This window comes from Miniopterus schreibersii, assembly GCF_964146895.1.
Source record: "Miniopterus schreibersii genome assembly, chromosome: 12".
Classification (NCBI taxonomy): Eukaryota; Metazoa; Chordata; class Mammalia; order Chiroptera; family Miniopteridae; genus Miniopterus; species Miniopterus schreibersii.
Window position 1 is genome coordinate 8,990,352 of NC_138112.1, and position 27,494 is coordinate 9,017,845.

The 27,494-nt window shown below is 39.4% G+C and overlaps 1 protein-coding gene and 1 pseudogene across 4 annotated transcripts in view; one reads left to right on the plus strand and one right to left on the minus strand.

Annotated features, from left to right (window-relative positions):
* Positions 1–2,592: 2,592 nt before the first annotated feature.
* The window catches only part of ALG9 (ALG9 alpha-1,2-mannosyltransferase), an 87,289-nt gene continuing 62,387 nt past the window's right edge, over positions 2,593–27,494 (plus strand). The window contains exons 1-8 of one of the 3 annotated variants that reach the window (XM_081154634.1): positions 2,593–2,777; positions 3,590–3,728; positions 4,519–4,653; positions 11,505–11,575; positions 12,887–12,975; positions 14,876–15,011; positions 18,414–18,501; positions 18,803–18,908. In XM_081154634.1, the coding sequence (XP_081010760.1) occupies positions 2,647–2,777; positions 3,590–3,728; positions 4,519–4,653; positions 11,505–11,575; positions 12,887–12,975; positions 14,876–15,011; positions 18,414–18,501; positions 18,803–18,908 (895 nt within the window). In that variant the 5' untranslated portion in view covers positions 2,593–2,646. Of the gene's footprint in view, positions 2,778–3,375; positions 3,465–3,589; positions 3,729–4,518; positions 4,654–11,504; positions 11,576–12,161; positions 12,246–12,886; positions 12,976–14,875; positions 15,012–18,413; positions 18,502–18,802; positions 18,909–27,494 lie in introns of those variants that run through there. The other 2 variants (XM_081154636.1, XM_081154635.1) reach the window with 2 other exon arrangements.
* Positions 6,352–7,170, minus strand: LOC308565456 (small ribosomal subunit protein eS6 pseudogene; annotated as a pseudogene). The gene has a single exon. The product of its transcript is annotated as a small ribosomal subunit protein eS6 pseudogene (transcript).

The window sequence follows — 27,494 nt, forward strand, 5'->3', positions numbered from 1 at the left end:
TATTTATTTATTTATTTATTTAAAATATATCTTTATTGATTTCAGAGAAAGGAAAGGAGAGGGAGAAAGAGAGATAGAAACATCAATGATGAGAGAGTCATTGATCGAGCCCACAACCCGGGCATGTGCCCGGATTGGGAATTGAACCCTGATTGCCTGGATCCTAGGTGGACGTTCAACCGTTGAGCCATGCCCGGCTGGGCAACATCATTTTTAATATCTGGTTGACTACTGTTAAAGTCATGGAACTAATAAGTGTCAGATTTAGAGTTCGTATTTGGATCGGTCCGACTTGATAGCCCAGGTTCTTTCTGCCGCTTTGTTACTTCTTTTTCCCTAGTCTTCTTCAACAGTAATCTCTCAACTGTGATTAGCTCTAAAGTTTGCCGCCCCCCACCCGGTATGAGGGCCTTCAATTGTAAGCATCTCTAAGGGACACTGGGAGATTGGCTCAGCCCTGGACTCTGAAGAATGGGGTACTCTGATGTGAATTAATAAATGATTCTGTTAATAGTTAGGCTCTACCAATTGGAATTATATTGTGAACTTTGTGAAGGAAATAACTGTCTTATTTATTCTTGTATTTGGAGAACCGCACATATAGGAAGGCAAGAATGGAAGCAAAGAAACATTAGGAGGTTATTATGATAATGCAAACAAGAGAGAACAGTGACCTGGACCAGGGTGTAAGAAGTTGGATTGGGTAATACTAGAAGGACTTGCTGATGAATTAAATATATGTGCATGGGAGAGGGTGTGGAGTTAGAGAAATGGAGGAATCTAGCTGGGTTTTTACCTGAGCAACTGGAAGAATAGAAGGTCATTAACAAGTGGGAAAACTGGCACAGGAGTAAGTGTGGGGAGTGAAGAATAAAGGCATCTCTTATGGATACATGGACTGCTTAGCTCTCCGCATAGACTACTCCTTAAAGGCAGGTAAGCGATTTACAGCTTTCTTCCATCCCCAGTAGTGCCTGGTCCATGAAGGAGGTAACATTTGAGCTGGATCTTCAGGACAGGATGTCATGGGAGGACTGTTAGGCAGGGAGGCCATGGATTCCAGGCAGAGGGCATACCTGAGCAGAGGTACAGATAATGGAGCATATGGGGCACTTTTCAAGCTAGTTAGTTGGAATGTAAAATGTGTATAGGAAGGTAATAGGAGATGAGATTAGAAAAGCAGTTGGAACTGGAATTAGTTCATGAAAGACCGTGAAGGCTAAAATAAGGAGCTTGTACTTTATTTGGCAGGCAATAGGAAAATTGTGATTTTTAATTAAGGAAGGGACACAAGAGTAGTGCTTTTGAAAATTAATTGGACAGTGTTGCACAAGATGAATTTGAGATGGAAGGTCCCTGTAAGGATGCTATTGTAGTAGTCCTGGGTATAGGCAGGAAGGGGCCTGGATTAGAGTAAAATGAAAAGGAGATGGAAGTATAAGATACCTATGTTAGGATGTCTGAATTTGGTAACTAATAATGTGGGAATTGAGCAATATGATCAATTGCCATTTTTAGTACTTGGGAATTTTTAGTATGAAATCATAACCTGGGACCCTGTCAAGTTTAGTGTTCCCCCTATAAACTTGTTTTAATTACTGGTACAGAACTCCACAGGGTGGGACAGAGCTGTGATTGGGGGAGTAGGGAGGATGTCAGGAACAGGTGAACCACCACTGGGGGTCACAGGCGTGATATCATCAAGATGCCTATATAAAAATGCCTGCATGAAGTCAGGAGAAAGCTCCTGATCTCCTGGTTGGATGAGCTTTGTAGTAAGTCCTGGGTTGGAATATGGCTCCTGGGTGGGGATGGACCTGGGTTGGAATATGGCTTCATCATTTCCTAGCTATGCAACCTTGGGCCTCAGGTTCCTTCTCAATAAAACAAGGTTGCTATGAGTATTAAATTTAAAAAGGGTAAAATCTGTAAAATGCTTACCATCCTGCTGCAGTAGCAATGGCAGTCACTGGTGTCTGGGGAATCTGCTGCATAGCATGTCTTTCACTTTTCATTCTATATTCTGCCATTATGGCCATGTCTCTCTCAAGCAGCTATTAGCCACAGGCTGTCCTTACCATTCTTACCAAAATACAGAGAGGGCAAGTTGTCAGTGACCTTTCGAGGATTTCCCTTTGGTAGGCTGTGCTGTGATTTTTAACTGAATATCTCCTTGCAGTTTAATCACTATTTGTGCTGCTTTAAATAGGGTGTGTGTGTGTGCGTGTGTGCAGGAAGCTGCCCAAAGATGTTTGTCTCTCATCGATGGTTCTATATCCCTCTCTCTAAAACCAATTTATAAAAACATTTGAAAAAAGTTATAAATAGGGGGGACTGAAGAAAGGTTTTTGAAGGAGAGAGGAGAATGCTGGAAAGTGAAGGAAGAGAGAGTTAGAGGGAGGGAGGAATGCCCAGCCTTACAAGTGTGTGGAAGGGATAACTGTGACAGTAAAAGTACTCTCAGGTCCCGTTTCTGTGATTTTTCAGGGATTTGCCCCAATCGGCCCAGTAACGCTGTCACTTAGTCGTTTCTGCGCATGTCGAGGTCTTTTGTCCCTCGGCGGACACCGTTCTCCAGCCGGCGCCGTCTCGGACCTCGCGGTGTTCGCAGGGGGCCGGATCCTACCTTGCTCCCCCAAGCCGGCGATGGCGAGTCGCGGGGCCCGGCAGCGCCTAAAGGGAAGCGGGAGCAGCGGCGGCGAGCCGGCCTCGGCCGCGGACAAGCTGCGGGAGCTGCTGTGCAGCCGGGAGGCGGGCGGCGCGGAGCCGCGGACCGAGTAGGTGTGCGGGCGGCGGGGGCGTGGCCGGGCGGCGGCGCGAGCGGCCCGGGGTCTGCCCGCGCCCCTTCTCCCGGGAGGCCCGGCTGCCTCTGCGCGGGGCCTCCCGCTCTGCCTGGGCGGGCAGCGTCCCGCCTGCCCCCCGCCCTAGACCCCCCTCTTCGGGCGCCGTGTGTGCTGTAAAGAACCCCGGGGCGCGGGTCCGGGAGGCTCCCGGCCAGGCCCCGAGCGGGCTGGCGCCCCGGTGTGGGAGTTGGCGGGAGCGGTGCACCTTTCCCCGCTCTCACCGCCGCCTTCGTTCTCCCAAAGTCCCACCCTTCACTCTGACGCGAGGGCCCCCAACCTCCCGCTCCAGCGGCCGCCTCTCCCCGAGGCCGGGACTGCGGGTGGGGACTGCGTGGGAGGAGCGGCCCACGGCCGGAATTGAGGTGACGGCTCCCGGCGCCGGTCGGGCCTGTCCCTGGGGAGCGTGAGCCAGGGAATGAAGCCGTGGAAAGCCACGGCCTTGCTAAGAGAAGGAAGAAACGGGGTGAGAGCTTTGTGGTCTTCAAGCGAGTGATTACTTGAATGGAGCGTCATAGGTGCCACGAACTAAAGTGTGTGAATTAGCTTTCACCTGAAAACCGGGAAGCGGAGGGAATGATTGCGGTTGGTCCGCTCAGAACAGCTAGGCGCTCCCCTTTACAGGTGAACGCTTCAGTGCTTTAATGTCCCTTGCCACTCTTGTCTTTTTTTTGTCTAGTTTTAGTCCTTCTAGTTAGCAGGGCCCCCCTGACACGTACTTTTTTTTTTTTTTTTTTGCTTCTGAGCAGGTTATCTGGGAACAAAGCAGGACAAGTTTGGGCACCCGAAGGATCTACTGCTTTCAAGTGTTTGCTCTCAGCGAGGTTATGTGCTGCTCTCCTGAGCAACATCTCCGACTGTGATGAAACATTCAACTACTGGGAACCTGTAGGTGACTTCTTTGGGTATTTTTGTTGTTGTTGATTTCACTGCTTGGGATCTTGTTACCAATCAAGATACAAATACTACCTACAAGTGTGACTACTAGTAAAATAACTTTATTTTCACTTTTGTATTCTAAGCTGATGATTTAGTAGTAGTTACTGTTGAAGGCTATAGGGAACTTGGCTGTTTTATGAAAAGGTGTAATTTCCTTAAATTTTTTTTAAATCAAAATAATACTTTAAGATTGTTTTTAAAATTAACCTCTACTACAAAACTTTAAGGAAAAGCAGTAGCTCCCTGTTCCACTCCTTATGTTCAAATCCCAGTCCCCGGAGGCAGCCACTTTTTTTCAACTTTCTTACTTATTTCTTCTGATGTTTATTAAGGTAAATATCGTACTAAATAGAATGCTTATACTGCTGTTTCTTGATTTTTAGATTTATAAGCCTGTTGACATCCTATTATAGAAAATTTAGAGGTGAAATTTTCAAATCACATTTTTCATTAAAAAAAAGTGATTAGTGTAGGTGGTTTAAGGAAAAATAACTAGAAGGTAAAATTCAGGGTTTTAATGTTGACCAAACAATAATCTTGTAGAATTTATAATGACCTAATATTTTTTTAATACTTGGCCGTTTTGATTCTTACCCATTAGTTGCAAATCTTGTTGAGAGTTTCAGCATTTTGTGTACCATCGTCTCATTAATATTTTTGCTTAAAAACTTCATCTTCATCCTTTTAGTAAGGACTTGTGGCCACTATAACCCTGAATTCATCTGTTTTGTACTTTCAGACACACTACCTCATCTATGGGAAGGGATTTCAGACTTGGGAATATTCCCCAGTTTATGCCATTCGCTCCTATGCTTACCTGTTGCTTCATGCCTGGCCAGCTGCATTTCATGCAAGAATTCTACAAACTAATAAGGTAAGAAAGGGCAGGCCAACCTGGAAGCAGTCACAACTGATCAAGAGGTGAGTCCCTGGAACAGTTTTGAGACAAAGACAAAATAGGTTGGTAGTTAAGAGGGGACTTTTTTGGAAGAAGAATTATTTATTCATTTGTTGTTCAACAAATATTAATTAAGCAACTTTTGTTTGCTAAACACTTCCTTAAATGCTACAGATGTAACAATGACCAAATCCCTCCCCTCATGGAATTTGTGGTTTAATAGGGAAGATGACATTGAACAAGTAATTGTAAATGTGATGAGTCTTATGAAAGAAGAATACCAGTGTGCAATGGGATAGCATATTTGGAGAGCCTAATTTAAACAGTGCCGAAGGATAGTTAGGAGTTAACCAAGACCTAACTTGATTACTTTTCAGAAATGTGACTATGATGTGTCTTGGCATGGATTTCTTTGGGTTTGTCTTGTTTGGGGTTTTCTTAGCTTCTTGAATATTTAGGCTTATGTCTTCTGCCAAATTTGGGAAGTTTTTAGCTGTATTTTTTTTTTTAGTACTTTTTCAGCCCTGCCCTGTTTCTCCTCACTGAGACTCCAGTGATATGAATGTTAGATATTTTATTTTAGTCCCACAGGTCCCTGAGACTCTGTTCTTTTTCCCCCCCAGTCTCTTTTTCTCTCTGTTGTTCAGATTGAGTAATTTCTAATCTTCTATCTTCCCTGTTCACTAATTATGTCCTCTGTCCCCTCCATTTCACTGTTGATCCTATCTATTGAGCTTTCATTTTGGATATTGTATTTTTAAGTTGTAAAATTTCCATTTGGTTTTTCTTTATATCTTCTATTTCCTTACTGAGACTTTCTGTTTTTTCATTTGTTTCAAGCATGTTCTTAGTTGTTCACTGAAGCAATTTTACAATGGTTCCTTTAAAACTTAGGTAATTCTAACAGCTCTCTCTCTTTTGGTATTTATTGATTGACTTTTTTAAATTCAGTTTGAGATCTTCCTGTTTGACAAGTAATTTTCAGTTAAAACTTGGATATTTTGGTTATTACATCATGAGACTGGATCTTACTCATGGGTCCAGTGTGCTTCTGCACTACTCCGCTCTTCTGGATCGTATTTAAGCCTTCTGTTTAAGCTGGTTTCTTTTGATACACTCCATCTTGTTAATGCAGGTGAGGGTAGAAGTCTAGGTTCCCAACAGGCCTCCACTGATACCACCCTAGCAGGTTAGGGGCACCACATAATGATGCCCTGGTTCAGTGATGGATGCAACATATTCCTCATGTGTTTGTGGTGATGCTGGTGTAAACAGATCTCCTGTGTTGCCAGTCATATAAAAGTACACCACAGCCCTACCCAGTTTGGCTTAGTGGTTAGAGCGCGGGCCTTCGGACAAAAGGGTGTCGAGTTCGATTCTGGTCAAGGGCACATACCTGGGTTGCAGGTTCTCCCGTCCCCGGTCGGGGTGGGTGCAGGAGAAGACCAATCAGTGTGTCTCACATCGATGTTTCCCACCTTCCCTCCCTCTCTCTGTCTGTCTCTCTCTATCCCCCTTCCACTCTGAAAAAGCAATGGAAAAAATATCCTTGGGTGAGGATTAAAAAATAAATGTATAGCACATATAATTATGTAGAGTACATATTACTTTATAATGATACAAACAACTCTGTCACTGGTTTATGTATTTACTATACTAAATTTCTTATTTTTTTAATGTTTGTCCTCATTTATTTGTTACTCTTACAAAATCTCATTTTTGACTGGACTCAGACTTAGAGGTAGAAGCTCTCAGAGGGGACAGTGTACGTCTCTTGGCAATCTGTTCCTGGCTTTTTTCTTTGGCCTCCTTCATTCTCTTTGCCAAAAGTGTAGCATATTCTGCAGCCTCTCCCTTATTTTTCTTAGTCCGCTGTTTCTTCAGAGCAATTTGCCGACATTTGTGTTGCAGGACACGTGGAGTAACAAAACACTGAATCTTGGGTGCTTTAGTTTTTGGTTTCTTACCTTCTTTGTTTAGGGGCTTTCTCACAACATATTGGCGGACATCGTTGTCTTTAGAGAGACTGAAAAGTTTGTGGATTCTGCTAGCTCTTTTGGGCCCCAGGCGACGAGGCACAGTAGTATCGGTGAGACCAGGAATATCTTTCTCCCCTTTTTTTACAATGACTAAGTTGAGAACACTGAGATTGGCATCCACAATGCAACCCCGAACAGATTTGTGCTTTCTCTCTCCATTCCTCCTTAGTCTATAACGGGAATGCCCCTTACTCAGCAGCAGGCGGACACGAACATGGGTCAAGACACCCTGCTTCAAGGGAAAACCTTATTTGTCGTCCCCACCACTGATTTGAACCACATAACCCTTCCATTCTTTACCCAGAGTGTCAGCAACTTCCGTGGCCATATGCTTCTCATAAAAGGTACGAAGTTTGCGTTCATCGTCCACTTCAATGAGTTTCTGGCAGCCAGTGGCTGGGAAAGAGATGTTCAGCTTCATCTTGAAGCAGCCGACCGTCTCTGAGGCGCCACGAAAAAGATATACTAAACTTTTAATCAGTATTTTAGAGTGTATTCTTTGTACTTATTAAAAAAAAGTTTGTTGTAAAGCAGTATGCTGTCCTACTTTGGCAACAGCCTCATACATCTCGTGTTGACTGCATCTCTTGAGTGCATCATTTTCTCTTGTGCTTGATTTAATCTTGTGTTGTCTTGTATAATTCCGTACTGTGCAGGCTTGTAGCCTAGGAGCAGTAAGATACACCGTATAACCTAAGTGTTGCTAGGCTGCCATCTAAGTTTGTGAAAATACAGTCTCTGATGTTCGCACAAGGATGAAATCACCTAACACCGAATTTTTCAGAACATATCTGCATCATCAAGGAGCACATGACTATATTGCTAGGTGGGGGAGGGGAACAGGCGGAGGTACAGGCTCTCCAAGGGGTCCTCACTGACACTGGTAGAAGAGGGAGCTTTTACCTCTGGTGAAGATAAAAGCCCTGGCTTCCTACTCTACCTGGGCTTTTGTTAATCCTCACCTGAGGATATTTTTTTTTCTGTTACTTTTTCACAGAGTGGAGGGAGGGAGGGGGAGAGAGAGACACAGAGAGAAGAGAGAGAGAGAGAGAGAGAGAGAGAGAGAAACAGAAACATCAGTGTGAGAGAGACACATTGACTAGTTGCCTCCCACATGCACCCTGACCAGGGGTGGGGAGCAAACCTACAACCCAGGTACATGCCCTTGACTGGGAATTAAACCTTCGATTTGAGCGACCCGTCAGTGCAAAGGCCAGTGCTCTAACCATGGAGCCACACCAGCCATGGCTGGACCTGGACCTTTGATCACATTGGTGAAAGTGGAGCTATATTTTTTTCTGGGGTGCATGGCTGGAATTGAGTGGTTATTGTCTACAAGTTTCCTGTCTTGTTAGACTATTCCTTTCTTGGTGTTTTGTCTGGATAAAGCAAGCTGGATATTCCCCACCCATTTTAGATACTAGGAAGTCTTTCTTTTAGTCTGTCATCTCTCTCTGAACTTTGTCTGTGGTCCTTTGTTGAACAGTAATCTTTAATTTTGGTGTAGTCAAACCAGTTAGTTTTTCACATATGGTTGGTGGGTTTGGGGTCTTTCTAAAAGAAATCCTTCTTTACCACAGGTCACAAAGACATTCTTCTATTAGCTTTATAATCTTACCATTTACATAAAAGACTTAATCCATGTGAGTTTTATTTATTTAATTGTGGAAAAATCCAGCTTTATTTTTGCTAGTGAAGTGGATTTTTCAGCACCACCTGCTATGTAACCTATCCCTTTTCCTTCTGACTTGTAATACCATCTCTGTCATACACCTCATCCCATACGTATTGGTCTGTTTCTGGCCTCTTTTTTCTATGGCATTGGTCAATTTTTATTATGGCTTTGTAATATGTATTAATATCTGGTTGATGAATTTCTCGTTTTCTTCATTTTAAAATTTGTATTTAAATATCATTTTAGAGTCAGTTTGTCCCTCCGTCAAATTCTGCTGGGTTTTGAGAGGAGTTGCACTGAATTTACATATTAATTTGAGAATTAATGTTTTTATATTGTTAAGTCATTCTATCCCTAAAATATATTTAGTCAGGTTTTCTTTTTCTTTTCTTTTTTTTATACAGAGAGAGAGAGAGAGAGAAACAGAGAAACATTGATGTGAGAGAAAAACATCAATTGGCTGCCTCCCCCACGCACCCAGACCAGGGATCTAGCCCACAACCTGATCATGTGCCCTGACTGGTGACCTTTTGGTGCATGGGATGACTCTCAACCAACTGAGCCACACCGGCCAGGGCAGATTTTCTGTCTTTTAATAAAATTTTTAAAATATATCCATTTCGGCTTTACCCAGTCTTTATAGGTTAATGCCTAGATTTTTTTATACTTTTTGTTGCTGTTATGAATGGTAATTTTTTAGGTGGTCATTGCTGATATCAAGGAGCACAATTGATTTTTGCTTTTTGATCTTAATTTAAGTCTTGTGAATTTCCGTATTAGTGTCATTGGTTTGTCAGGTGAATCTCTTGGTTTCTCTTTCATCTGAATATATAGAAATTAGCTTCTTTTATTCTACTTATACCTCATTTATTTTTTTGTATCTTTTTGCACTGTCCTGTTCCCAAATACCATTCTTACATTAACTCGTGTTAATTTTTAACTTTGAAAATGTGTTTTTTACCTTTCCCAACTAGGTGAGGAGTCCTTAAACATATATACTTTGTACTAAAATTATCTATATTCCTGGTAGCATCTAGAATACTGCTCAATGTATAGTATGTTTGCAGTACTTTTTATTGAATTAATGAATGAGTCTTGTCATTTACTTGTCACTTTATCTAACTCTTTTTGTTAAATTTTTGTTGAATTTTTTTGTTGAATTTTTTTGTTATAGTGATGAAAATGGAAAGTATTTTCATGTTATATGCAGTTATATTAATCATAGTATATGTTTAAATATGCTTATATTCTGAGGTATTCAATCCTCTTAAACATAGTATAAAAGCTATTTGGTACAACCCCTATTATTTTGTTTTTTATTTTTTAAATTGATGTTCGTAGTTTTAAAATTAATAAAACCACCTTACAAAGTTTGGAAGATAGGAAGAAGATTATGTACCTAAATTCCACTAGCCTGATACAGCCACTTTTACCATTTTATTATATTTCTTTCCAGTCTTTTCATATACTTCTGATGTTTATTGTTATAACTCTGATGTATAAATAATACTGTATTATGCATTTTCATCTAGTATTTTGTAATAGTCAGTACCTAATATATTATTGTCCAATGATGGAGCAGAGGTGTAATGTCCACCATAATGAAAAGATATTTTCAGACTGAAAGATGAAGCAGGCAATTCCATGAAATATAACAGAATTTATTAGAGGGTAATTTACTTACAGAAAGACTGGGCCAGAGTGGAGAGATGGCCCAGCAGTTTTACACAAATTATTTTCTGCTACCAGACTCCTGTTACAATACTTTTTAAAAAAAATATATTTTTTTATTGATTTCAGAGAGACGAAGGGAGAGGAAGAGAGAGAGAGAGATACCAGTGATGAGAGAGAGTCGTTGATCAGCTGCTCCTGCACACCCTCAGCTGGGGATTGATCCTGCAGCTCGGGCATGTGCCCTGACCTGAAATCGAACCGTGATCTCCTGGATCATAGGTCAATGATCAACCACTGAGCCATGCCAGCTGGGCTACAGTACTTTTTTAATAGTATAACGTGGGTACTAATAATTGACAAGTCAAAGAGACAAAAAATGCAGTAGCGCCAGGGGCCATACCTCCTGGTGGTCTTGTGATAGATGATTGCTTATATTCGATACTATTACCAGTTTGATATTTATCTTGGCTGTCATGCTATTCCAGCTGTTGCTGTCAAAAATATGTATGGCATCCTGGCCAGTGTGGCTCAGTTGGAGTGTCATCTCATGCACAGGAAAGTGACCAGTTCTATTCCCAGTCAGGGTACATACCTAGGATGCTAGTTTCATCCCTAGTCAGGCGAGTATGGGAGGCGACTGATCGCTGGATCTCTCTCACGTCGATGTTTCTCTCTCTCTCTCTCTCTCTCTCTCTCTCTCTCTCTCTCCCCCCTCCCCCGTCCCTTCCTTCCTCCTTCCCCCTCCCCTTCTTCCTCCCTAATATATATATGTGTGTGTGTGTGTGTGTGTGTATATATATATATATATATATATATGTATGTATATATACTTATGGCTGTATTTTAAGGAACACAGATAATCATGAGCTAGAAAGCTTTGTTTTGATATGCTTGCTAAACATAGTCAAGTTTGTCAAAGGTCATAGCATGAAAACTTAAAAATGAAATGAAATCTGGAACAAATGGAGTTGGTTTTGTTCACATCTATATCTATACAATTGTGTAAGAAATGTTTGTTGAATGAATAAGCTTCATATAAGAAGTTTTTCACTTTTTTTGTAACCATAAATTTTAATATCTGTATAATAGTCCATGAAATAGATATGGACTAGTTTATTTAACCATTTCCCTATAATTGGACATTTTGTAGTTTTTTAAAAAGTTTTTCTAAATTAATCGTGCTGCAGTTAACATTTTCATGACTGGAACCTCCCATTCCGTATTTACTTACATAGTTACTTCTGAGGGCTAGAATAATAGAAATAGATATACTGAATTTAGGGATATGAAAATTTTTGTGGTTCTTGATACATACTGTTTTTCTAAGGATTATATCAATTTATAGTGTTATTAATGACGAATGAGAGTGGTTTCATCTTTGAGAGTTTTGCTGACTTGTATCTGTGACTTCTGTTTTTTTTGTTCTGGGTTTCTTTCAGATTCTTGTCTTTTACTTTTTACGATGTCTTCTGGCTTTTGTGAGCTGTATTTGTGAACTTTACTTTTACAAGTGAGTATAAAAGCTTTGCTTCTAAAAGTGCTGTAAGGAAGCCCAATATAGAACAGATTATTTTTCTGATAGTATTAGCAGTGTTTAAAAATAGAAAACACTTTCCTTCTAGCTCCTAATATTGTATCTAAAATGCAATCTTTTGTTTGAAAGAAACCACCCCTATTCTAGGAGATAATAGAGAGAATGGGGAAAGGCAGTTTTCAGGGAAGTGATAGCTAAGAATTTTCCAAAACTGATGAAAAAAATATGCTAATCCACAGATTCAGGAAGCGTAATGTATCCTAATATGGATAATTAAAAAGGAATTAGTGAAACTGTGTAGAACTTCAAGAACAAAGATCTTAAAAGTTGACAGAGAACTTAATTACCTATAAAGGAGCGTTAGGCAGTTAGACTAAGAAGCCTTCTCAAAAAAGATATCTTCAAAGTGCTGAGAGAAAATGACTGTCATCCTAAAATTGTATACTCAGCTAAACCACCTTTTAAGACCAAGAGCTAAATAAAGGACTTTTCAGACAATATATAAAAGAAAGAAAAAGAATTTACAATTGACAGAACTTCACTAAAGGAACTTCTAAAGGATATACTTAGGAAAAAGCACAATTATTTCAGAAAGAAGCCCTGAGATTCGATAAGGAACCGGAGCAGGAAACTGGTTAACATATGGGTATGTCAACAAATTTTGACTGAATGAAACAATAATAATTTTTAATAATGTTTCATATATAGAGTTTTAAAAAACCTACAAGAAAGAAGTAAAAGGAAGTTTATAATTGCTTAAGTTTGAAAAACAATGACTTAGATAACGACTTATTAACACTTGGGTGCATCTCCTAGTCTTTTTCTGATAACTACCATTTTTTGAGCAGCTGTGTGCCAGGCCCTCTTTTGAGCACTTTGCCATGCATTGTTCACAGAAGCCTTACAGAGTAGGTATTACTATCCTCTTTTTACAGATGAGGAGTCTGACAGAGTGATTATGTAACTAGACAAGGGTCTCACTGCTAGTAGGTGGCAGACCCCAGATTTGAACCTGTGCCTGTCTGAGTCTGAGGCCTGTTATTTTTTCACAACATCAGGCTGTTTTCCTATTGTTAGTAGACATACTTTTAGCACAGGAAGGATACATTTCCTCGTAGGGAGAGAGCTTCTTTCCTTATGCACACAAACATTGCTAACAAACCTGTGAAGCCCATTTGGTATTGACTTTACATCTTTAGTGTTCTCTGAGATGCAGGCATGTTTTTGTCTTTTGATTTGAAATTTCCATCCTGAAGATTTGCTATGCTGAGAGCTTTTGCCTTCTAGGGCTGTGTGCAAGAAATTTGGGCTGCATGTGAGTCGAATGATGCTGGCCTTCTTAGTTCTCAGCACTGGCATGTTCTGCTCATCTTCAGGTAAGCAAAGGACCAGGTGAGGGCATAACAGGTTCACTGATATTTCACAGTTGCATTGAAAGAAAGAACTTGTCCAGGTATAGGTTATATTTGTATAACATGTTAATAATATGCAGACCACTCTTGCCTACCCGATCTTGATTGACCTTTACAACATTAAGTAAGATAAATATTTTCCCATTTTTGCTAGAAAGATGAAATGACCTATGGAGAGTCAAACAGTTCATAGTGGTAGAGCTGTTGTTTTCATCAGGTTGCTTTCTGTTACATTGTTGTATTTTTTGTCACTGCAAGGCTGAAAAACATAGGCACCCTCTGCCTTTCTTTGTTGTTAGGGGAAGGAAAATCAATTTGTTGTTTTGCTCAAGAAAGCTCTTGTGCCTAAAAATTCTGTTCTTGACAGTTCTTCTTTCTGCCCAATATTTGCATTGTATTCTATAAAAGTATACATCTTCTGCTGGGCTTTTTTTACACTAAGCTTGTAGAAATTGAGAATAAAAACCTCAATCCAGAGTGGTGGCTTTTAAATTATGCTGCCAGTGAACATTTGTGTTCCATGAGCTGAACCAAAGTAACTTGCTGCCAAAAGGTATCCTGTTCCCAATTCTCTGGAAAAATTAAGTTACTAAATATAATTATCTCAATTTTCATTTCTGCTTGAGTGTACCAGAATCTAGTTTACATACTAAGTATGCACAAAAAGTAGTATCCAGCTCAGAAGTATTTATGTTTTCTTCATTGACTATCAAAATTTATATTGCTCTGCAGCCACCTCAGGGCTCCATGTCTGAATAACTTTGGGATCCACTGCCCTAAATGAGACTGTGTTCGCCCCTCTGGGCTGGCAGAGACCTCAGATTCTTCTGCTCCCCTTGCCTCTACATTGGCAGCTGGAATCTACAGCTGTGGATGGCACTGATACTAGTTAGCATTCATCTGTGAAGGTTGTACTGCACATGTTTTTTAGTTGCTTTGCTACTCCTCAAATTGATTCTTCTGTGAGGGAGATCCCTGGGAGTGCCTTTAGTTTTGTAATCTCAGTTGAGGATGTTAAGGCACAGTTCCATTCAAGGCATCCTTTGATATAGAGCCTCTATCTCTTTGCTGAGTTTCTTCATCGTGGTTCTTGTCGGAGTTGGTACTGACTTTTCTTCCCCAGTGCTAGGGGAAGTGGGCCTCATATAGCAGGGAGAAGGAAATATGCATTTTTGTGTAGAGTTGGTAGAAACACTTTGATCGAACATCACTGTTACGGAGAACCTGAAAATAGTCAGTCCCCTGCTATATACAACAGCAAAGCAATGCTGGATGGAAGTAATTAGGAGGACATCTAAAGGCCATGCTTATCCATGTCAATGGATGCAGAGTGTAAAGCAACCAACCAACACTTGGGTGGATGCAGGATGCAAAGCAGTGTGGCCATCCAACATTTGACCCTTGAGAAGGCTTCCTAGAATTCCTACAGGGTACAGGTTGGTACCTGGACAGCCTCAGAGACTATCAGAAGATAAGTTTTTTCAGAAACAGACTGTCAGCAGCTCTAAATTTCTCGAAGCATATTCCCTGCCTGGAAATATAACCTGGAGCTATACCTGGGGAACCTGAAATTCTCTAAGTTTTAGATTTGGGGTACAGGCCGGGAGAGGAATGGCATGGTTGGTATGGTATAATTGGGTGTTGTGTTGGTACCTAAAAAATAGGAGTGAGAAAATAAGAAAATCATTGCATTTCATTTTTTTAAAGGTGTATCACTTTACTACCCATTTCTAATATAGCATTGCTCAAAATATGTTCCTGGTTATTGACATTTTGCAGTGTAGGTAAATTTTTAATAATTGATACTTAATAAATCTCAAACTCTTGTCCCTGTCCCCTTTTTTTCATTTCTTTATTCTTGCAGCATTTCTTCCTAGTAGTTTCTGTATGTATACTACATTGATAGCCATGACTGGCTGGTACATGGACAAGACTTCCATCGCTGTGCTTGGAGTAGCAGCTGGGGCTATCGTCGGCTGGCCATTCAGTGCGGCTCTTGGGTAAGAAACTAACACAGCTCGTCTTCCTTGTATCACTGGGCATATAGTAAATCTTAATATTAGGTTATCTCCGTATTCTCTGGATAGGACCTAAAGTTGGAGGAATTATTTGGATCTACAAAGCCTGGGAAATGGAAGACTATTTCTCTTAGTGCTATTGTTTTGATTAATTTTAATAAGAATAGTAGCTGTTGAGCATCTGATCTATGTTACAGACTTTATCCCTAAACCTTATAACAACTCTGCAAGAGTAATCAATTATTCATGCTTTATAAATGAGAAAGTAGAGTCCAAGAGGTTGAGTAACTTGCCTTTAAGATTATGTTTTTGAACCCAGCCACTTTTTCTTTTTAATTTATCTTTACTGTTCAAAGTATTACAGATATCCCCTTTTCTACCCCCATTGTCCCCCTCCTCCTCTCTTCCGCCCCTGTATATCTTCTATTGTACATAGATTTATATTGTTCATTGTATCGATTGCATAGCATTCCATTATATGGTTGTCCATAATTTATTTAGCAAATGCCTTATTGACATTTGGTTTTCATTTTTTTGCTATTACACGCAATGTTTCAGTGAACATTTTTGTACATATGTCTGTATACTTGTGGACATTTATCTATGGGATACATTTTTAGAAGGGGAGTTACTAAGTCAGAGAATAGGCATTTAAAATTTTCTTAATTGCCTTTTAAAGGCTGGTTTCTCCACCTTCAATCTTCTGTATTTTATCCTCAAATTATTTTATTCTTCGGGATTTTGTTTGAGACCCTCTTCTATACTTTCTGCTGTCTTGCAACCATCTTGATGATTCCTGTGTCTTTATATCTAGTCAATCATCTCTTCAGTTTCCCTCATATATTCCTAGTTGCCTATTAGATCTCTCCATTTATGTTTACAAAGCCAAACTCAGTACCTTCCCTCCATATCTGTACCCTCCCTCCAAATCTGTTTCTTTACCTGTGTTTCTATCTCAGCAAATGGTACCACCATCTGTGCTGAGCCATGAACTCAAAAATTATGTGACTGCCTTCTTTTTCCCATGTCCTATTAATTTATTCTATCTCCTGAATATCTTTTGAATCTGACTACTTTTTTTTACCTCTCACTGCTCCTGATTTACTATACAGATTCCTGAATGATCTTACTGCCTCTAGTATTGATCCTTGTAAATCTACTCTCCACATGCAAACTAGAGTGATCTTCCTAAAATGCAAATGTGATTGCATCACTCCTGTTTTGTTTTAAACTCTATAATAGCTTCCCCATTGTTCTATGTGACAGAGATTGTCAGCCTGTGTCCTGTGGAGGAAATCCAGCTGGCTTCTTTTTGTACAGCCCAAGAACTAAAATTTTTGCATTTCTGTGTGTGCATTGTTAACACACACACAGAAGAATATGCATCAGAGACCATATGTGGTCTTGCAAAGCCTAAAATATATGCTGTCAGGTCCTTTAAATAAAAAGTTTGCCAACCCTGCCCAGCCAGGCATGCCTCAGTGTTGAGCGTCTACCTGGAATCCAGGCGATCGGGGTTCGATTCCCGGTTAGGGCACATGCCGGGGTTGCAGGCTCCATGCCCAGTCGGGTGTGCGGGAGGCAGCTGATCAATGACTCTCTCTCGTCATTGATGTTTCTGTCTCTCTCTCTCCCTCTCCTTTCCTCTCTCTGAAATCAATAAAGATATATTTAAAAAAAAAAAAAAAGTTTGCCAACCCCTGTTGTATGGTGTCCAAACTCTAACATCACTCACAAAGCCCTTATATTTCCTCCTTTTTACCTCTCTAGTCTTCCTTTTTTTAGTTCCTCCATTCCTTTTACTCTCTACTCCATCTACATTGAACTTCAGGAGTTCCCCAAATACTTCTGGGTCTTACGTTTTGATTGGTCTGCCTTTAGCAGAGGTAAGTGATTTCAGGATCACAGTCAGTCAGTTAGCAGTCTACCATCATTTATTGAATCCTTTGTGCTAGGCATGGCTGAATACTGTGAAAAATAAAAGTTATGGTTCCTGTTCTTTTGGAGCTTGCATTTTGGTAGGAAAAATAGACGTTGAACAAGTAATTAAAAGTATGATGACTTGTGCGTGTGTACATGCTAGTGAGTTGGCTTTGACTCCTGGCAACCGTATGAGTGAGTGATGTCCACAGTGTCCTTATCTCGGCAGCCCTGCTCAGCTCCTGTACACCCAAGCCTATGGCTTCTTCTATGGAGTCAATTCATTTCATATTTGGCCTTCCTCTTTTCTGCTAACTTCTATTCTTCCCAACATTACTGGCTTTCCCAAAGAACCCTGTCCTATCAAAGGAGAAATATAGCACATGGAAATGTAAGTAATTGGGGGGGGAAATGAAAACACAAATGTTGATGCAAAATTTAGGTAAAAGAATGTGGAAATTCAAATCATAAAAGATGGTGTTCTGTGACAGCACATGCTAAATAAGTGATAGAGAGGATAGTGCCATATAAATTCAGAGATGGGAGAAATTGGTTCTGCAGAGATTTTATGGAGGAGGTGGATTCCGTGGGACTAGATTGGTATAGGGAGGGAATTCTTTGTGTTGGAGCATGGCTAAAGGCTCAGACTAGCATCCTAGATTTGGAAGTCATGGATATGAGGGTGATTGTTCATGCAACAAGAGTGGAAGCACCTACTGAGAAAGCAAGTGTGGAGAAAGAAAAGCAGAAGCTTGTTTTAGGGAACTATCACCATAGTAGAGCACCACCATGGGGTACGGAAAAAAAGAAGCCTAGAAAGAAGCACAAGGGGAGAGTCCAGAAAAGAGCAGGAGCTAGGGAGGGACAGATGCTTTGTGCAAAGAACAGCAGATAGACAAAGGGAGTTGAGACTTGTGAAGAGATAGTGGGTGTGGCCAAGAGGTCAGTCTTAATAACTTATGCTAGGCCTTAAGGAAGAAATAGTGAAGGCATTTAAGGAATTTAAGAAATTTAAGTGAAAGGAAGAAGAGCAAATCATATTGGGAGAGGATATATCAGAATTGAAGTCAAATTTGTAATATGATATTGCTAAAATCTTAATATATCATGAAAGGGAGAAATCAGTACTTATTTGGCAGGGTGCGTGTAGGACAGTAGGCTACATTTACTTATAATTAATATATTTTGAATGCCCATTACACATAAATATGTATAAAACAGAGCTCATTCCAGAAGCTCAGTATTGATATTTCTTGTGCATTGAGGGTGCATAGCAGTCTGATGGGTCCTGTGAAGAGAACTGTGTATTTTTTTTAGAAGACATCCTCCCTTTTACCACGTTTCTTCCTCGTTATAACTGCTGGAGACATGCCATTCTCATTTCCACATGAGGCATGTGAATCTGACCTGTCTGTATTCTCTCTAAGTATTTAACTTCCCACTTTCTGTTTCTCTCTTAAATAGCTTACCTATTGCCTTTGACTTGCTGGTCATGAAACACAGGTGGAAGAGTTTCTTTCATTGGTCGCTGGTGGCCCTCATTCTCTTTCTGGTGAGTTTTCTCTTTTTCTTATTTTGTTCTAAAGTTGTAATGAGAACAACTTCTTTTTTAAAAATGTAATTTAATTTAATTTATTGGGTAACACCTGTTAATAACATTATGTAAATCTCAGGTATACAATTTTGTTATATATCATCTGTATGTTCCACTGTGTGAAAGCAACTTCTGATGTGGGAAAGAGAATATTAGGAGTTGATTCTGTTTTTCATTTTGAAGTTTATCCTATTAGCATTGTGAGCATGTTTCCAAAGCAAAACTCCACAGTTGCTATGTATTTTCTGCTCTGTTTCAGGTTCCTGTGGTGGTCATCGACAGCTACTATTATGGGAAGCTGGTGATTGCACCGCTCAACATTGTTTTGTATAATGTCTTTACTCCACATGGACCTGATCTTTATGGTAAGGCCTTATGAGATTGGACTAGAATTAGGAGATAGTTTAATTTGCCTGGGCTTTGAAGTTTTAATTCAGTTGCCTCACTTTATCAAATATGGAATTCCTTTGCTAGTAATATTTTTTTATTAAAAAATAAATGTCATTTGAATAGAGTGCAGTGATAATATATTGCCACTAAATACTTCTCCTTGATTAATGTGGGATTTAGATTTAGCTTTCTGTTGGTCCTGCTGTTATTCTCAGCTTCAAAGTAGTGAGGATTGGGTATGCCATGGCTTTTGATAGTACTCTTTTTTTATTAAAAGTTACTTTTTTCTCTTCTCATTAGAAAATTAATATGATAACAAAAATAAGAAAATAAAAACATTCATAATCCCCTAATCTCCAGATAGCTATTGTTAAAACCTTGGAGTATATTTCTCCAGACATTTTCTGCACATATACACATTTCGTATTCCTTTTTCTTTTTTAAATTCACATTACTTCAGTATCAGGCATTAGGGGGAAAGTTTGAAAAATTTGTAGACCAAGCATAGCAAGTAGGAGGGTGGGGTCAGCATGAGAGGGTGGGTAGTGTTGATGTAAGAGAAGTCCAAACCTGTAGAGAATTTTTATAAGAATCTGAGCCAAACCAACAGCATATGCCAGAGTATCTCACGTGCTCCCAAGAATAACTGTTTTGCAGCTTGTATGCATTTGAAATTAAGGAGGGAAGAGAAGGAAGATTACTTGAGGGTGGGAGAAAGCAAGGCAGGGATCTAATTATAGGTTAAGATTCTGCCCTCTTTTGAGTGTGATTCCGCTTTAGAAGGAGGGGTCTAAAAAGTGTTATTGCAGAGGTGTGTTAACCTAGATGCACAGAAAGCAAGGACAGGGCTTGCTTAAGGCAAAGATAACCCTCGTACTAAAGAATTTATATGCCTAAGGCCTGCCTACTCACCATGACCTGCGCAGTTAGGAATTTATGATCAGGTCACCCAGGGGGGTTCCTTTCCATAGAACCCCCTTTTCATCTACAGTAGTTTGGCCAGTTTAGAGTTAAAGGGGGAAAAAATGGTATGCCTTTAGTCTTGGGATGCATTCTCCAGCTTACTGCCGTCACCCCTCCCTGATGTCTTTCTCTTGGACAGCCTTCTTTTCTTTTTCCAGCCAGCCATTTGTCCCTTGAGGACATTTGAGTTAGTGACAGAGGGATGAGCTAGAGAGATCTTCTGATCAGATCATGCAAGTCAGTCAACAATTTACGAGACAGTTTTTCATTAAAATAAGAGTAGTTTCTTCCGCCTCAGTCTTTTGAAGTTCTTAAACTTCATTCTAAATATGATTGTCTTCAGGCTCTGCTCTGAAGCAGGTTAATATTCTCTGTGTGTCTCTTACCAATTTAAGACATGCCAACCATTTTTCTGTGCCACCCTGCCATTAGGACCAACAGATTGAGAGAGGAGATTTAAAGTAAGCAAATGAATGAAATTTAATTGGCCTCTTGGAATTTGGGGAATATTGTTATTTTAGATGGCAAGTAATAGGTTAAAATAAACTGTGTTTTGTTCAGTGAATGGAATTCACAGACTGCATGGTTAAAAGAATAATTGCTGCCCAGCCAGCTGGCTCAGTGGTTGAGCATCGACCTATGATCCAGGAGATCGCAGTTCAATTCCTGGTGAGGCCACATGCCTGGATTGCTGGCTCGCAGGAGGCAGCCGATCAGTGACTCTCGTCATCGATGTTTCTCTCTCTCTCTCCCTCTCCCTTCCTCTCTTTCTGAAATCAATAAAAATATATTTAAAAAAAGAATAATAATTGTTAAGTGAAAGAATTTCAGAAGGCTCCATTATGGCTCCAATATCCCCAAGGATGTGAGAAAAAGCCCCAATTTTAAGCTGTTGCCTGTAGATGTCTCCCTTTAGCTAGGGAGAGTTTGTATGTTTAGTTCACTTGTAAAATTTTATTTTCTTTTACAAGACAAGGGAGATTTCTCTCAGACCTAGATTACACATTAGAAATGGATTTACATGGAACCTATTGGAAGCATGAATATCTGTTACGTATGGGTGAATAAACTGTATTAAATTGAATTTAATTTTGAAAAATTAGGTTTTCTACCTTTTCAATGGGTTTTTACATACTGATGTTCTGACTGCTTATTTGTAAATTTGTGTTAGGGTATAGGAGTGTTACATATTTTTTTAAAATTTACTTTTATTGTTGAGAGTACAGTAAAACCTTGACATGCAGACTAATTCGGGTGAGGGGCTATTCTTTAAAGCCAAAAGTCTGTCATATAATAAAGTAGGTTTTCCGAATGCGTATGTTAAAAAGTTGACAGTTTACCTGTTTTTACTTATGTAGATACATTTGTGCAATTAAAATGAAGTATGTATGAAAAGTGTAATTTTACATAAAAGTTTTCTGTATGTATTAACAGTAATTTTTAATTTATACCGAATAGGTCTAGTAAATGCATTTGATCATGTCACCACAAGTAAACAAATGCACATGGCTGGGGCATGGCTTAGTGCATGTTGGAACATCTGCTGGCACACATTAAAACTGCTGTAGACACTAGCCCATGTCACTCAGTAGTTAGAGCATTGGCTTGCATACTAAAGGGTCACAGGTTCGATTCCCAGTCAAGGGCATGTACCTGGGTTGCAGGTTCGATCCCTGGCCCTGGTCTGGGCGCATGCAGAAGGCACCCAGTCAGTGTCTCTCACATCCATGTTTCTCTCTCTGTCTCTACGTCTCTACATCCCCCTCCCTTCCTCCCTTCCTCCCTTCTTCTTTCCTCTCTTCCTCTCTTTCGCTCTCTTCCGCTCTCTCTAAAAAAATCAATGGAAAAAGTATCCTAAGATGAGAATTAACAAAAAACAAACAAAAAAAAACCAAACTGCAGCAGAGCCCAACCAGTCGCTCAGTTGGTTGAGTTTCTTCCCAAGTACCAAGAGGTCACTTGTTCGATTGATTCCCAGTTGAGGCACATGCCCAGGTTGCAGGCTCGATCACCAGTAGGGGGCATGCAGGAGGCAGCCGATTGATGTTTTTCTCTCATTGATGTTTCTATCTCTCCCTTCCTCTCTTTCTAAAAAAAAAAAAAAACACATTAAGAAAAAAAAAAAAACTGCTGCATAAAGTCGCCCCAAGTGACAACAGAGCCAAAATTACCACGATCGATGTGTGATCACGTGCTAATCATTCGCTGAACATTGTTTACAAGCTGTGACTCTTGGATTTAAATATGTAGACTATAGTAGATATGTAATATTTATTTATGTTGGTGAAATTACTACAGTGTTTTTTCCAACATAGGGCCTATTTGTGAAAAATAAGTGAATTAATAACAAAATATAACCTGTTAATTTAATTATAAGTAAATTTTGGTTAAAAGCATTTTTAAATTAACTGGGTGTTAATTTTCACATATAACATATGTACGGGAAATGTCCATTAAATACGATGTCCATTAAACCGAGGTCCACAAAATTGAGGGTTTACTCTATTACAGATGTCCTTCATTTTCCCCTGGTAGTATGGGCATTTTAATTATGTTAATTCTTCTAATCTGTGAACACAGTATATGTTTCCATTTGTTTGTATCTTCCTCTGTTTCTTTTTTCAATGTCCTGTAGTTTTCCAAGTACAGATCTTTTACCTCCTTGGTTAAGTTTATTCCTAGGTATCTCTTTTTTTTTTTTGTAATGGTAAATGGGACTGGTTTTTTAGATTCTCTTCTGAGAGTTCATTATTGTATAAAAAATGCCACCGATTTCTGGTGTTAATTGTGTATCCTGCCACATTGCCGAATTCATTAATTAAATCTAGTAGTTTTTTGGTGGAGTCTTTAGGGTTTTCTATGTACAATATCATGTCATCTGCTAATAATGACAGTTTTACTTCCTCCTTTTTTTTTTTTTTTGAAATTTATCTCTATTGTTGAAAGTGTTACAGATGTCTCCCTTTTACCTTGATTGACCCCCTCCACTCCACCCCAGCCCCCCCCCCCCACTGCGGACCTTCACTGCACTATTATCTGTGTCCATGGGTTATGCATATATGCATATAAATTCTTTGGTTAATCTCTTCCCACCACCCTTTACCCCCTCCCTCTGAGATCTGTCAGTCTGTTCCATGCGTCCATGTCTCTGGATCTATTTTGTTTGTCAGTTTATTTTGTTCATTAGATTCCACATATAAGTGAGATCATGTGATACTTCCTCCTTTCCAATTTGGATGCCTTTTATATTTTCTTCTTGTCTGATCATTGTGGCTAGGACTTCCAGTACTATGTTAAATAAGAGTGATAAAGTAGACTTCCCTGTCTTGTTCCTGTTTATAAGGGAAACAGTTTTTGCCTATTGAGTATGATGTTGGCTGTAGGTTTGTCATATATGGCCTTTATTATGTTGAGGTATGTTCCCTCTATTCCTACTTTGCTGAGAATTTCTATCAAAAATGGGTATTGGATTTTGCTGAATGCTTTTTCTGCATCTATTGATATGATCATGTGATTTTTATCTTACATTTTGTTTATGTGATGTATCACATTTATTGATTTGTGAATATTGTACCAGCCTTGCATCCCCAGAATAAATCCCACTTGGTCATGGTGTATGATCTTTTTTAATGTATTGCTGGATCCGATTGGCTAATATTTTGTTGAGGATTTTAGCATCTATGTTCATCAGGGATACTGACCTGTAGTTTTCTTTCTTTATGGTATCTTTATCTGATTTTAGAATTAGAATCATGCTGTCCTCGTAAAAAGAGCTTGGAAATCTTCCCTCCTCTTGAATTTTTTGGAATAGTCTGAGGAGGATAGGTATTAGTTCTTCTTTGAATGTTTGGTAAAACTTCCCTGTAAATCCACCCAGTCCAGGACTTTTGTGTGCTGGGAGTTTTTTGGTTACTGCTTTAGTTTCATTAGTTGTTATCAGTCTATTCAGGTTTTCTGAGTCCTCCTGATTGAGTTTTGGAAGATTGTATGTTTCCAGGCATTTGTCCATTTCTCCCAGGTTGTCCAGTTTCTTGGCATATAGATGTTCATAGTATTTTCTTAAGATCCTCTGTATTTCTATTGGGTCAGTTGTTACTTCACCACTTTCATTTCTAATTTAATTTTTTGGGGTCCTCTGTTTCTTGACGAGTCTGGCTAAAGGTTCATCAATTTTGTTCATCTTTTCAAAGAACCAGCTCTTGGTTTTATTGATCTTTTGTATTGTTTTTTTAAGTCTCTGTCATTTATTTCTGCTCTGATCTTTATTATTTCCTTACTTCTACTTCCTTGGAGCTTTTCTTGCTGTTCTCTTTCTAATTCTTTTAGTTGTTGTGTTAGATGGTTTAGTAAAGCTTTTTCTTGTTTTTTGAGGTAGGCCTGTAATGCTATGAACTTTCCTCTCAGGACTGCTTTTGCTGTGTCCCATAGATTTTGTGGTGTTGTGTTTATTTTCATTTGTTTCCAGGAAGTTTTTTATTTCTTTCTTAATGTACTTGGTAACCCATTCATTGTTTAATAACATACTATTTAGCCCCTATGTGTTTAATGTTTTTGAGTTTTCTTATTATAGTTGATTTCTAGCTTCATGCCATTGTGAGCCTAGAAGATGCTTGACATAATTTCATTCTTCTTGAACTTACAGAGACTTGTTTTGTGTCCTAACATGTGGTTTGTCTTTGAGAATGTTCCATGTGCACTTGAGAAGAATGTATACTCTGCAGCTTTGGAATGAAATGTTTTGTGTCAATTCAGTCCATCTCACCTGGTGTGTCATTTATTTTTTGCCTGGAAGATCTATCCAGTGATATCAGTGGGGTGTTAAAGTCTCCTACTATGACTCTATTGCTGTCTGTCTCTTCCTTAAAGTCCTCCAGGAGTTTTTTGAAAATATTTTTAGGTCCTCCTATATTGGTACATATATGGGTACATATATGTTTACCATATCCTTTTGTTGGGACGATCCCTTTAGTGTTATGTAGTGACCCTCTTTATTTCTTCTTATGACCTTCATTTTGAAGTCCGTTTCGCCAGATATAAGTATTACTACCTCCCCCTGGCCAGATTGACTCAGTGGTTGAGAGTTGACCCATGATCCAAGAGGTCTCTGGTTCGATTCCTGGTCAGGGCACATACCTGGGTTGTGGGCTTGATCCCCAGTAGGGGGTGTGCAGGAGGCAGCCAATCAGTGACTCTCTCATCATTGATGTTTCTGTCTCTTTCTACCTTATGTCTTTTGATTGGAGCATTTAAGCCTTTTACATTGAAAGATATTAGTGATAGGTACTTACTTATTGCCAATTTTCTTTTGCCTATCTTCTTCTCTTTATTACTTATAACAGTCCCTTTAGCATTTCATGCAATTCTGGTTTGGTGGTAATAAACTCCTTTAACCTTTTTTTGTCTGGGAAACTCTTTATTTCATCTTCAGTTTTGAATGATAGCCTTGCTGGAGAGTGTAGTCTTGGTTTCAGATCCTTGCTTTTCATTACTTTGAATACTTCATGCCATTCCCTCTGGCCTGTAATGTTTCTGTTGAGAAATCAGCTGACAGCCTTATGGGAGCTTCCTTGTAGGTAACTAACTCTCTCTTGCTGCCTTTAAGATTTTCTCTTTGTCTTTAATGTTTGCCATTTTAATTATGTTGTGTTTTGGTGTGGGTGTCTTTGTGTTCATCTTGATTGGGACTCTCTGTGCTTCCTGAACTTGTGTGACTTTTTTCTTCACCAGGTTAGGGAATTTTTCTGTGATTATTTCTTCAAACAGGTTCTCTATCCCTTACTCACTTTCTTCTTCCTCTGGACTCCTATGATGTGGATGTTGTGTTCCATGTTGTCCCATACGTCCCTTAAACTCTCCTCATGCTTTTTAAGTGGATTTTTGGTGTTTTTTTTGTTTTTTGCTGCTCTTATTGTTTCTTTCTACCTTGTCTTTCACACCACTGGTTAGATCCTCTGCTTCCTCAAGCCTGCTTTTAATTCCTTCCAGTGTATTCTTTTTATTTTAAAATATATTTTTATTGATTTTCCAGAGAGAGGAAGGGAGAGGGAGAGAGAGATAGAAACATCAGTGAGGAGAGTCATTGATTGGCTGCCTCCTGCATGCCCGCACTGGGGGTTGAGTCTGTAACCTGGGCATGTGCCCTGACTGGGAATCAAACTGTTACCTCCCAGTTCATAGGTCGACAGTCAACCACTGAGCCATGCTGGCCAAGCCTTCCAGTGTACTCTTGATGTCAGACATAGTTCTTCATTTCCTACTGGTTATTATTCATGGTTTCTTTGTTCTTTTCTTGCTGATGTTCCCAGTAAGTTTCTTATAGTTCCCATTAAATTTCTTATAGTTCTCACTTAGTTTCTTGAGCATCCTTATAATGATTACTGTGAACTCTGTTTGATAAATTGCTTAACTCCATCTCATTTAGGTCTTTTTCTGGAGATTCCTTATTGTTTTTCATTGGTGGGTGTCTTTTTCTCCCCAATTTAGTTGTCTCTTTGTGTTTGTTTCTATGTATTAGATATACCTGCTATGATTCCCAATCTTCATGGGGTGGTCTTTTGTAGTAAATGTACTGTGGGACCCAGTGGTGCCCTCTCCTTGAACTCCTGAGCTGGATACTCTAGGAGTGACCTGTTTGTGGGTTGTTTGGCCTCTCCTGTTGTAATTGGGTCCTTATTGTTGTTGTCCTGTTCATGGGTGGGATATCCTCTCAGGCTGACTAAGTATGGTGGTCTTTTGTAGTAAATGTACTGTGGGACCCAGTGGTGCCCTCTCCTTGAACTCCTGAGCTGGGTACTCTAGGAGTGACCTGTTTGTGACTTGTTTGGCCTCTCCTGTTGTAATTGGGTCCTGATTGTTGTTGTCCTGTTCATGGGTGGGATATCCTCTCAGGCTGATTAAGTATGAGGCTCAACCCTGACCATGTTGTGCAAGGTGTTGTACAGGTGCTGATGGGACAAAACAAAACAGGAAACAAAAACATACAAAAGAACTCAACAGCAACAGCAAAAACAACCACAAATGAAAGAGAATTAGGAAAGAGAAAATGAATAATAAAGGAAAAAGAAAGAAAAATAATAGTAATTAAATAAAAAGAATAATAGAAGAAAAAGGGGGAATAAAGATTCTGAAAGGAAAGAAGGGAGAGGGAAAAAATAAGAGTAAAGAGTAGAAAAGCGATAAAAAAGAAAAGGAAAAGAAGAGAAACAAAAAAGATTAGAAGGTAAAAAGAAGAGAAAAAAGTGAAAGAAAAGAAATAAAGAAATGAAAAATAGAGCAAGAAAAGGAAGGAGGCTATTGAGAGACATGAAAGAACTGAGAGAAAAAATAATGACAATAATAATACCAAAGCAATAAAAAAGAAAAAAATAGAGACAATAATGGAAAAAGAAGCCAAAAACACCAACCAAGTGAAGTTCGTCTCAGCAGATTTTAGTGCCTTCTAGCATTTCCCTTTGGATCCTGCCCCTATGTTGTTTGAGGCTACCTGTTTTGTTTGCTGATTTTGGGCCACCCAGGAGGTACTTTTGTGCTAGTCAGTGTCAGAAGCTTTCCAAGTCTGGCTCCAGGTGCCCTGTTTGAAGCTTCAAGTGATGCACAAC